The 10,062-nt window shown below is 50.3% G+C and overlaps 4 protein-coding genes across 4 annotated transcripts; 2 read left to right on the top strand and 2 right to left on the bottom strand.

Moving 5' to 3' along the window:
- Positions 1-387: 387 nt before the first annotated feature.
- On the top strand, positions 388-897 carry LTR84_004512 (uncharacterized protein; the record flags this gene model as incomplete). Its single annotated transcript, XM_064848089.1, has 1 exon — positions 388-897. One exon carries the CDS (start codon positions 388-390, stop codon positions 895-897), a length of 510 nt encoding a protein of 169 aa, XP_064704628.1.
- A 2,410-nt stretch (positions 898-3,307) lies between these two features.
- On the bottom strand, positions 3,308-6,039 carry LTR84_004511 (uncharacterized protein; the record flags this gene model as incomplete). The annotated part of the gene is made up of 2 exons (XM_064848088.1): positions 3,308-5,224; positions 5,296-6,039. 2 exons carry the CDS (start codon positions 6,037-6,039, stop codon positions 3,308-3,310), a joined length of 2,661 nt encoding a protein of 886 aa, XP_064704627.1.
- A 957-nt stretch (positions 6,040-6,996) lies between these two features.
- On the bottom strand, positions 6,997-8,322 carry LTR84_004510 (uncharacterized protein; the record flags this gene model as incomplete). The annotated part of the gene is made up of 1 exon (XM_064848087.1): positions 6,997-8,322. The coding sequence occupies one exon, from the start codon at positions 8,320-8,322 to the stop codon at positions 6,997-6,999; it is 1,326 nt and encodes a 441-aa protein (XP_064704626.1).
- A 674-nt stretch (positions 8,323-8,996) lies between these two features.
- Positions 8,997-9,305, top strand: LTR84_004509 (uncharacterized protein; the record flags this gene model as incomplete). The annotated part of the gene is made up of 1 exon (XM_064848086.1): positions 8,997-9,305. One exon carries the CDS (start codon positions 8,997-8,999, stop codon positions 9,303-9,305), a length of 309 nt encoding a protein of 102 aa, XP_064704625.1.
- Positions 9,306-10,062: the final 757 nt, after the last annotated feature.

Raw genomic sequence — 10,062 nt, 5'->3', positions numbered from 1 at the left:
CAATACCTGAGGCAGTTCAATACCTGAGGCAGTTCAATACCTGAGGCAGTTCAATACCTGAGGCAGTCCCACACGTAGATCGAGATGTCGAGTGATTGAGTCGCAGCACTTAATTGTGCGCAGTAACTGTAAAGTGAATCTCTGCTTGAAGCAAGCGCCTGCAACTCGAGGGTTTTTCGTGAAGTCAAATCATAGATTCACTTACTGCTCACTCAAGTTGTTTCCTTTCCACTTTTGCAATATTAGAACTCCTCAGGTCTCTCCTGATTTCCTCACCACCAACCGTTTATGACATTTATACCTCCTTCTACACACAGCCACAGCGTTCTGGCTGCCGGAGTCCAACAACAAGAAATCTGATACTACCCTCACAATACCTACTGCTCCATGGACGACTCAGTCAAGCCCATCAACGACCTCGGGCTAGACACAGCAATCATGACGGAGAAGCAGGGGACACAAGCTGATGAAGCCGCTAGCAAGGTACAGTCAGCAGATCTTGCAATACTCAGAAGCAAAATGAACGTGCTGAACACTCGGCTTCAGCCATATGGAGACATCAGTGAGATTCCTCAATCTGAAGTGAAGCAAATCAAGTGTATTCTTGGAGCCATTGTTCAACAGCTCGGTTTTGCGATTCTAGAGATCAGAGCTATGATTCAAGCGTCAGGAAACGCCGTCCGACAGCTTGAGGCAGGCAGAAAATGCCTCGAGGCAGCCATTCAAGAGTTCGACACTGCTGACCGTGACGACTTTCTTACTACAGGCCAAGACCTTGAGGATCTCTTTCAGGCGTACAAAGGTCGGAATCAAGACGAAGAGGAGCTCCTCCAAAAATACACGGTTCTCATGGATCATGTTTTGTCCATCTGCTTCAAGTTCGAACAGAGCACTTGAGCATATCAAGTAGGTCCACATACGGGGCCAAGGGTCCTCAAACCAGACCAGTAGCACCTCAAGGGAGCAGGCAAGGTTCTTGGGACAGAGATGGAAGAGTGCCATCACAGGAAGGGGGCTGAAGTTGAAATCAAAGTTGAAGTTGATGAACGAGCCTGAGGCCGAAGCCTTGCCAAGATGCCAAGGACAGACTATGTCAAATAGGGCAAAGCATCATGTGATAATCCCTTGAATATCCGAAGCCTGAAGGCGAACTTGGAACTCGAACCTGTTTTTGTTATCGGCTTTTACCCGACGGCGCAAGATTGCAGTCACTTTACCCTTAATTCTTTCCTTTCATCCCTCACATGATTGTAACTTCTTCTCGGCGCATACATCATTCCAAGACATTCAAATTTTACAACTCTTCATCTCTCAATTATAGTCCTTTCTGCGCACCTCTGCGCCCTTAATACTCCCACTAGCCTCACAAACATAGCCACTTCTAACAAAACGCTTTGAGACTCCAACAAAGAGCACGCGCGCCCAGTTACCCTTTTCACATCACTCATATCGCGCTTTCTACCTACCCTCCACAACCATGGCGCGCATCGCCCAATTCTTCTCCTACCTGCACAGCATATTGATTTCCGTCCCGCAGCATGGCTACCACAACATTTCTCGCGTCGTGCAGCCCCAGATCCGGAGCATATCCGAGAGCTTCACAATCCGCGTCGGCAAAGACCAAAGCCTGAGCGGCATTGAGATGCAGAGCCTGAAGCCCAGAAACCCCTCTACCAGTCCGTCGAGGGGAGTGGGAAATTCAAAGGGACCGCGGCGGTGAACAGTGTCCCCATTCTAATTAGTTAGAAGTGGAGATGCTGTGTGGCGCAGCCTTCAAGAAGAGAAAAACCCGGGGGAACGGCTAGCTACTTTGTGCTAAGGTGGCTCCACCTGTGGTATCGATACGATCGAAAAAGTCCGGGGAAGGGAATATGAGCACGAGCTTTTCATCATGAAATACATCACACCATTTATCCAGATGCGCCGGCTTCGACAAAGATCTTGCCTAGCATCACCGCCAAACACAGTCACCAACACCAACACTATCATCACCAGGGACAGCAAATGTCTCCTGTCCCAACGATCAAAGACCATTCTCGGTATCACCCCAGAGCACTGCTAAGAATTCGCCTCAAGGTATTCATTTACGACATTCCAAGCATGGCAATAATCACAATTTGAGACGTGTCACAATATTCCGAACAATCCTTGCTATGGCCCCAACAAGCACTAGCAGGTATTGAACGTCACAGGACGCAACGCAGAGCCAGCAAACCAACGGACCTATTCAACGCTTGCTTGAATCAATCAGCAAAGGGAAAGGTCTTTCTGTACTTTTTGTCCACACACGCCATCCCCAGACAAAAGAAAGCAAAGGCAGAGAGCAGAGCCAGGTCAAATCCTCACCAAGGTTACGATTCCAACCTTTGAACCACCGCAGCACAGCACGGAAAGAGGCTTTTGGAGGCTTCCGTCTCAGTCACCTTGCAGACATGCTCAATCAAGGCCTTGCAACGGCGCCGCGATGTCAAGGTCAGGTCAGGTCGAGTCGAGGGCGAGGGCGAAGGCGAAGGGGTGGGGAAGCCCCGAGTCCGCAGCTAATTGAAGGAAATACCGCGACTTCCCTAGTTAGTAAAAGGCACACAAGCTGTCAGTCAGTTGAGGCTTTCAGCCATCATCCATGGCACTGAGTTTCGCCTGTCCGGTACAGGTGCCTGGCTTGCTTTTGCTTTCCATAGCTTGCCATGCAATCAAAGCTCACAAGATTACTCAAGTCACAATCAATCAAATAATTCCCAAACCATAACATAAGAAAGTCTACTTGGTGGCCAATACCCTCGCATCGCGTTCTCTCAAGTTCTACTGTAGCTTGAATGTTGAACCTTCATTATTGTCATTGCATGCTAGTTAATCTCGTGTCGTCTCGAATGTCGTCTTTCTCGACTCATTCGCCATTTTCAATGGGAAGAGGAGCACTTCCTCCTCTCTCACTGTACAACTCTGCCGGGTTCAGCTGTACACAAGAAGGAGTGACAGGAAAAATATCCTGTGGCTGAGGGACACTGGCTCAAGCTCAAAACGACATACAGGAACACACGCCTTTTTTGACTCTTGACACGTCGCATGTCCTTGCGGTTCTCTCATATTCAAGCACAACGCCGTTCCCATCATCTGTCATGCAGTCAATCAGCTCATGATAGTCATGCACCGTTCATTCCCTCGTCACCATAATCCAAAGCTCATTTCGAGCATTTCACCCAGCTATCCAGGTGCTGTCGTTTACCGAGACCAGAGCAAATCCCCTCATTTCTGTATCCAACCATGAATGGCCACAAACAACATAAAAATAGTCCATTCACCATTCAATTCAAGTGCGGATGTGTCGCGGTTTCTGATGATACAGCTGCGCCACAGTCTTTGGTTCAATATCGGAATCTGATGAGCGATAGCCAGAAACAGATACAACACTGTCTCTTGCCGTCGTGACCCCTAAAGTCGAGGCTCGTTGTCGGTCAAAATACCCCTCACCACCGACCGGTTCCAATGATGATCGCAAATTGTCATGTCTGGCTTGAGGGCGTAGTTGCATGGTGCGAGCCATACCGTTCTCAATATCTGGATGCTGACTGTCTGTGGAAATGTTGGCCGTTCCAGGCTGCAAATATCTCTCCTGACGGTGTGGATCTTGAAAGTCATTCTCTGTGTCGCTGTACGGTAATCGTGAAGAATTCAATAGATCGAGGACGTGAATACTCTTCCGATAGACTTCACGATCACTACTCGCCACGCTGTCAGCATCTTCCGCATCACAATAATCGTACTCTCGCGCATCATCTCTGACATGATTGTCACCAGCTTCTGATGATCCCTGGACAGATACCTCGGCAATTCGACTGAGAACTCGGCGCGGTCCAGCTTGGCCATAAATGCCACTTTCGTAGTTGGAGGCAATTTCATCAGCCATAGGACTGTAGACTGCATTGGCGGGATCGGTAAGTCGAGCGAAAGAAGTTGATTTTGGAAGACTGCGCTGAGGAGGAGCCGGAAGAGTCTTGTCAACATCTACCGGAGATCGGAGGGCCGGGAAACGTTCTGTGGCACCTAGTGAGGTGCCTCTCGGTTGAAGGATCAAGTGACTTGGGAGACTGACCTCACCAGGACCATCAACAGACAACTCTGCAGCACGCGGTGCATGGCGTCCAGTGTCATGACTAGAGGTTCGTTGCAGGAAGGGCCTGCTAATGACTGGGGCAACCTCTTTTGAGGAATATCTCGAGTCCAATGGAGATGATGCAAACTCGGTACTCGTGGGAGAAAGACCGATCATACTGCGACTTCCAGGCAGTCCTTGCTTTCTGAACTTGTCTCTGTCGTGTCCCATCCCCAGGAATCTCAGAGCTTTAGACGCGCTGCTATGTTTGATTGATGAAGGAGGCATCTCCAAGGGAGAAGGCTCATCCTTTTGAGTTTGAGACATAATGTTTCTAACATCAGCCCGTCGTGCAAGGACTTCTTCACGAGCACTGCCCAGTTTCTGTCGCAACTCTGCAATTTGTCCGTCGCGTTGGTCAATGTCCAGGGTATGTGCAAGTTCCAAGCTCTTCATTTTCCCCTTAAGTTCTTGATACTGCTGGGCGAGTTTCTTTTTTTCATCTTCAGACTGGGCCAGTGCAGCCTCGCAAGCATTAAGACTTTGTGCAACCTCTTCGTTTTTCTCGACTAGGAGGAGGATTTCATGGTCACGTTCCTTCATTCGCTGGACCAGACTTGCATATCTGTCGACATTGGCATCGAGGTCAGCAGATTGACGTTGCATGGCCTCGCTCTGAGCTTGTAGGATGTGTCGATACTCGGACATCAGGGACTTGTGTTCTTTGATATCTGCCACATATCTGTCGACTGTGACCTCAGGAATGCGAACAAATCGAAGTAAAGCACTGTCTCGATCGCGAGTATAATCACAGAAGATACGAAAGACATCCTGAGCTTCAGGATCGTGGGCCAATTCAGCAAAGTCCGGAATGTTGGCCTCCATGTAAGCTCCCAAGATACGAACGATCTCGAGGATGGTCTGGCGGAGTTGTCTGATCTTCAGATCTTGATTGGAAATTTTATCGTCCTTGCACTCTAGCTTCTCAGACACTTCTTGGACTTGCACTTCCAGGTCTTGGAGGCGGTCAGAACGTGCAGCGATGTCTCGTTCCATGAGTGATTCTGCGGATTGGATTGTTTTGTGGTAAGTGTCTGTGATGATGCGGACATCCTCGGCAAGGGCAATCAAGTCCTTTGATGGGAGTTAGCGAAGGGATCAGGGTTGGGGTGAAGATAAGGAAGAGAAGGTGAAGGAATTCATACATCGTGTGAGATGGCTTCTTTTTCTAAAGTGTCGAGCTTGATTTGACACGCGTCGTGAAAAAGGGAAGTCACCTCCTGCAAGTGGACGCGCACGGCAGGCAGCCACAAGTCAGAGACAGTCGTGGTGTCCAGTTTGGGGAGACATTCCAACAGTTCCTCAAGATTCATGGCCGTTAAAGGCTTTGTGATCTTTGGTAGAGGATCTGGAAGCGGCTGGCCGCGGATGACATAGGTAGGCATGTCTCCCGTACCAACGCCTCGGCCGTTTCTCCTTAATGGGTATGTCAGGTGTCGAAGACTGTCCATGTCGTCTTCATGTGTGGTAGGGGAGATTGAAAGAGCAGGGAGAGAACTCAGGCTGGACTCCTCAGTATCTCGACGGTGAAGCGAGGGAGGAGGTGAGATGGGATCTGTTTGAGGGAAACCTTGACTAGCAAGGAGGAGTGAACCAGGCAGTTCGACAGGTAGTGAATGAGTTAGTGCGGCTCTGGCGTTTATGGGTGTTTGCGGAGGCGAAAGACAAGCAACAAAGGGTTCTACAGGATTGTAACGTGATACCAACGAACATGTAGTCGTGGTGGGCGTGGTGGTTGTTGATGAAGCTATTGTGTGGTTCTCGAGCAGTGATTGTGGGTGGATGTTGTCAGACGGGGTGATGGGAGTCCATGGTCTGGCACAGTCGATATCTGATGATTCGGAGAGCTGTGAAGCAGATGAACTTGTGAAGGACTCGGAACTGGTCATCTCGAGTTGGATTGGGGGAGGCCGCCGTCGTCTTCCTTGACCCCGCCGTTTGATATCAGGTGACTTATCCTCCTTCGTTTGCGTTAAGTCATCCATCACAGATATAGGATAAACTAACCCACCCAAACCACCATGGGCAACCACTCTTGTTTGAGGAGGCCGGGGGATGGAAAGAAACAGAGAAGCCATGAGAGAATCGGATACACGAAGAAGCACTGACAACAGAGTTGAAGGTGGAAATCTGAGGGGAGGGAAAACCGATGCTGCCAGTGCTTGAAGCCATTCTTACCTACTAGCTACCTACACACATGTGATATATCAGCTCGATGAGTACCAGCTGGTCGTGAACGATATGCGAACCCGGGTTTAAGCCAGTCGGCCAAACAGGTTGCATAATGCTGCTATCGGAGGCTGAAGCAGCAGCAGTCGCAGACTACGGTTCAGGAGGAACGTGTTAGCCAGCGGTCAGTACATAACAAAAGCCCAAATCAGCAGAAAGAGAGGACGCCTCAAGTACGGAAATGGTATAGTCAACCCTTGCTTGGCCGTTTGGAGGTGCATCCGGAGCTGGCGCTTAAATGGGTCGTCACGAGGCGGGCCACGAGTACCATTGGGCTTCCCATCTGGTGGATGGGGGAAAATCAGTTTCATGGCGGAGCAGAGTTCATGTCCGTTGCAGATACGAGGAGAATGCTACCTATGCATCTAGGTGGTCAGAGTGGATGGTAGATGCAACGACGAGCAGATGGAACTTGAAGATGGAAGACGTAGGGGGAGAAATTCATAGCACGTGACCAGGCCGGATCAATTCTCCGATCAGTGCCTCAGCGACGAGGCAGGAAACGTGATTGTGAAATCATTAATATAGTCTTTAGAGAGCACAAAAGTACTGTATAACAACAGGGGTATCTTTTCCATCAAGGGACAACGAGCAAAAACGACAACATGGTGCACAAATCAAGCCGATCCAACATTGACCCCTTCGACGACCGTCTCCTCCAAGACGACAATCCCATAAGGATCCCGATCTCGCTCACTGACCACCACCTCAATTTCATCATCATCCAACACCTCCTTCAATGCAGAGCTCAAATCTCTCTTTGCGCCCTCTTCCTGTTTGACCTTGGTCCATTCCTGTCGGACCTGCTTCTCCAGGCTATCTCTCATGATGCTCCACAGATAGCCTCTCTCGGAATTACTGTGGAATAGACTGATGACCGAACCGCCCCTTTCAGTGACAGCCAGAGCTTCATGATGGCTGAGCTCGCCGGTGAAGATGAGATCGGCATCCGAGTTCCGCAGAACACTACCGCCCGAGCCAGGACAGGTGGCGACCGTCTTGATCTCGATCTTTTCTAGATCTTGACTTTGGGGGATGGCGACTGAGAATCCCTTAGGCAGTCCAATGGCATGTGCTATCCTGGTGATCAGGACGGTCAATGGTTGGGCTTCGTCAAAAGTGATCAATCTTCCGGCGCCGGTGTTGGAGGAGTTGTAGTTGGAAGAGCCGGTGAATTGATTGGCGGCCTCGATTGCGTCTCTCGGGGAAGGAGTGACCACGCTCCGGGTATGTGAGAGAGCAGAGGGGTGGAAGTTGGAGGTGGGTTGTGGGTAGGTCGGTTTGCTGTATGTTCTATGGGCAGCGCTAGGACGAGCGAGTCGTCGCTTGCCTTGATCTTTCGCTTTGGGGGTGGTTGGTGAGACAAAAGGATCCGATAGAGCATCCGAATTGGATGTGGGTTTGGTGGAAGCATCTGACTGACGATCGAGGTCGAAATCCGACTCGGACTCGGAAGTGGTGACTTCAGTTTCCGAGGGCGCCGAGAGAGTTGGGCTTTGTCCAGCAGTATATGCTTCCAACTCGGGAGAATCCACCTTTCCAGTCACAACATCACACAGCCAATCTGCCATGCCATTGGGGACCTGGTCCACGGCGGTATGAGGGCAATAGACGCTGATACCATGGGCAAGAAGGAGGGTCATGGAGAGTTGTTGGGTATCATTTGTGGTGATTGATTTGAGGCCTCGGAAGATGATGGGGTGGTATGCGACAACGACCGAATGGTGGTTCTCGATTGCTTCATCGGCAACAGCGCGGGTCAGATCGATGGCGAGGAGAACGGAGTTCCTGTTGCGCGGGTGGGCAGGAATGAATGGAGCTTCAACCAAGAGACCAGTGTTGTCAAAGGACTTGTCAGCGAGAGATTCTGGATAGAGCTGGCGCATGGAAGAGACGACGGCGCGGGTGAAGGGGGAGACGTGGTATTTGGATGTGGAGGCCATTTTGCGGGTGAGGTTGAGGTTGGTTGTGAAGGAGGTTGAGATTGGGGATGTATTATGGATATGAGCTATTCGAGGGAGGAGGAGTCGCAGCATCTGAAGACAGGATGTGTAGCTGTGGCATTGTCCTGTTGATTGGCGTTGGTGAACTTGATTGTTGATGATCGAAGCTGGTCGCAGGCAGGGCATCTCCAAATGCACTTGAAGGGCTCAGGCTATGACGAAATCCCCCCAAAACAATTAATTTTCCGATGACTAAGAAAGTCCAGCTATTCCTTTACCAATATACGAAGTACCCAAGTACCTATGAGAATTCGACCATTCTCAATCACCTCCGACGTCGCTCGCCACCCACTGTACTATCCTGCACCTCACTCGCCTGCAGTGTTCAAGTGGCATTCTAATCGACATTGGCACACCTTAGCTCACATCTGACCTCTTCAACTGGCATGCCCTCCTCCCTCTTCCGCGGCGCCGTATCACAACTCGCCCGGCGCATCGCATCCAAACCAACAATTACATCCGCATCCGCATCAGCATCTATACCAGTAACAAGACCAACAACAAAAACATCACACCTAACCCGCCCCTTCCAGCAACAAAACTCCAACTCCTTCAGCACCACCCATCCCACCCCATCACCACCTCCATCCGCAATCCCCATTCCAACGACCACCATGTCCTCAGACCCGCAACCCCAGTCAACCGCCGCAGACGACACAATAATAACGCCCGAATCACTGACCAGCAAACTCCAAGAATCCCTCCAGACCACCCACGTGTCCATCCAAGACATGTCCGGCGGGTGCGGCCAGGCGTTCACGGCGGTGATTGTGTCGCCCGAGTTTGAGAAGAAGACGCTGCTGGCGCGCCATCGCCTCGTCAACGGCGCCCTCAAGCACGAGATCGCCGCCATTCACGCCTGGACGCCCAAGTGTCTGACGCCCGAGCAGTGGGAGAAGGAGAAGGGGAGGGAGGAGGCGTAGCGTGTTGGGAGAGTCGGAGAGCAGATGGGATGGGATGGGATATGTGTGTATATGTGTATGAGGCCAGTGGAATGCAGATTGGCATCTTCCAGGGGAAGAGGAACGAGGAACGAGGAAAGAGGAAAAGAAGGCCTCCTTCCTTCGATGCCTGGTACCTAGATACCCTACCTAGGTACTTTATTTTCAGGACATGAATTATTGCTGCTACTATGCAGTTGGGAACTCGGGACCGGCCTAACAGACTCCGTTTGAAAACCTCAATCTCAAGTCTATACTATACATCTATGTGTACTGTAGCACTACCTAAGACGACCTGGTGAAAATTGATTTCAATTTCCAACAGGTACAATTTACAAGGGAAAAGAAACGAGGCCACACCTTGTAAATGGTAACGAATATCAAATAGTGTATAATAAGTAGGTTAGTTACCTAGGTACCCAAGTACTGTGACTTGCGAAATGCAATTGGTGGTGACAGTTGGACATAAACATCATGCTGCAGCAAGGCGCTAAGGTATGGCCTCAAGTTGCTGCATTACATCACAAGCCTGATCAAGGAGTCCTTCTCCTTTCCTTTCGAGACAAGAAACACAAGTTCGTCCGTCTGTACATGATTCTTCAAAACTGGGTGTCAACTTAACAGTCGATCCATTCCTCGTCACCTTTCAGTCCGGTCCTGCTGTGGTATTCAACATCACTGCTTGAATCGCGATGTGGCGACCATTCCCGTCCATTATCATCAACCTCGCAGGATTGAG

Source organism: Exophiala bonariae (assembly GCF_035927105.1).
Source record: "Exophiala bonariae strain CCFEE 5792 chromosome Unknown scaffold_19, whole genome shotgun sequence".
NCBI classification, from domain to species: Eukaryota; Fungi; Ascomycota; class Eurotiomycetes; order Chaetothyriales; family Herpotrichiellaceae; genus Exophiala; species Exophiala bonariae.
Note: the sequence above shows the minus strand (reverse complement) of the source record. Positions and strands in the feature narration are given on the sequence as shown.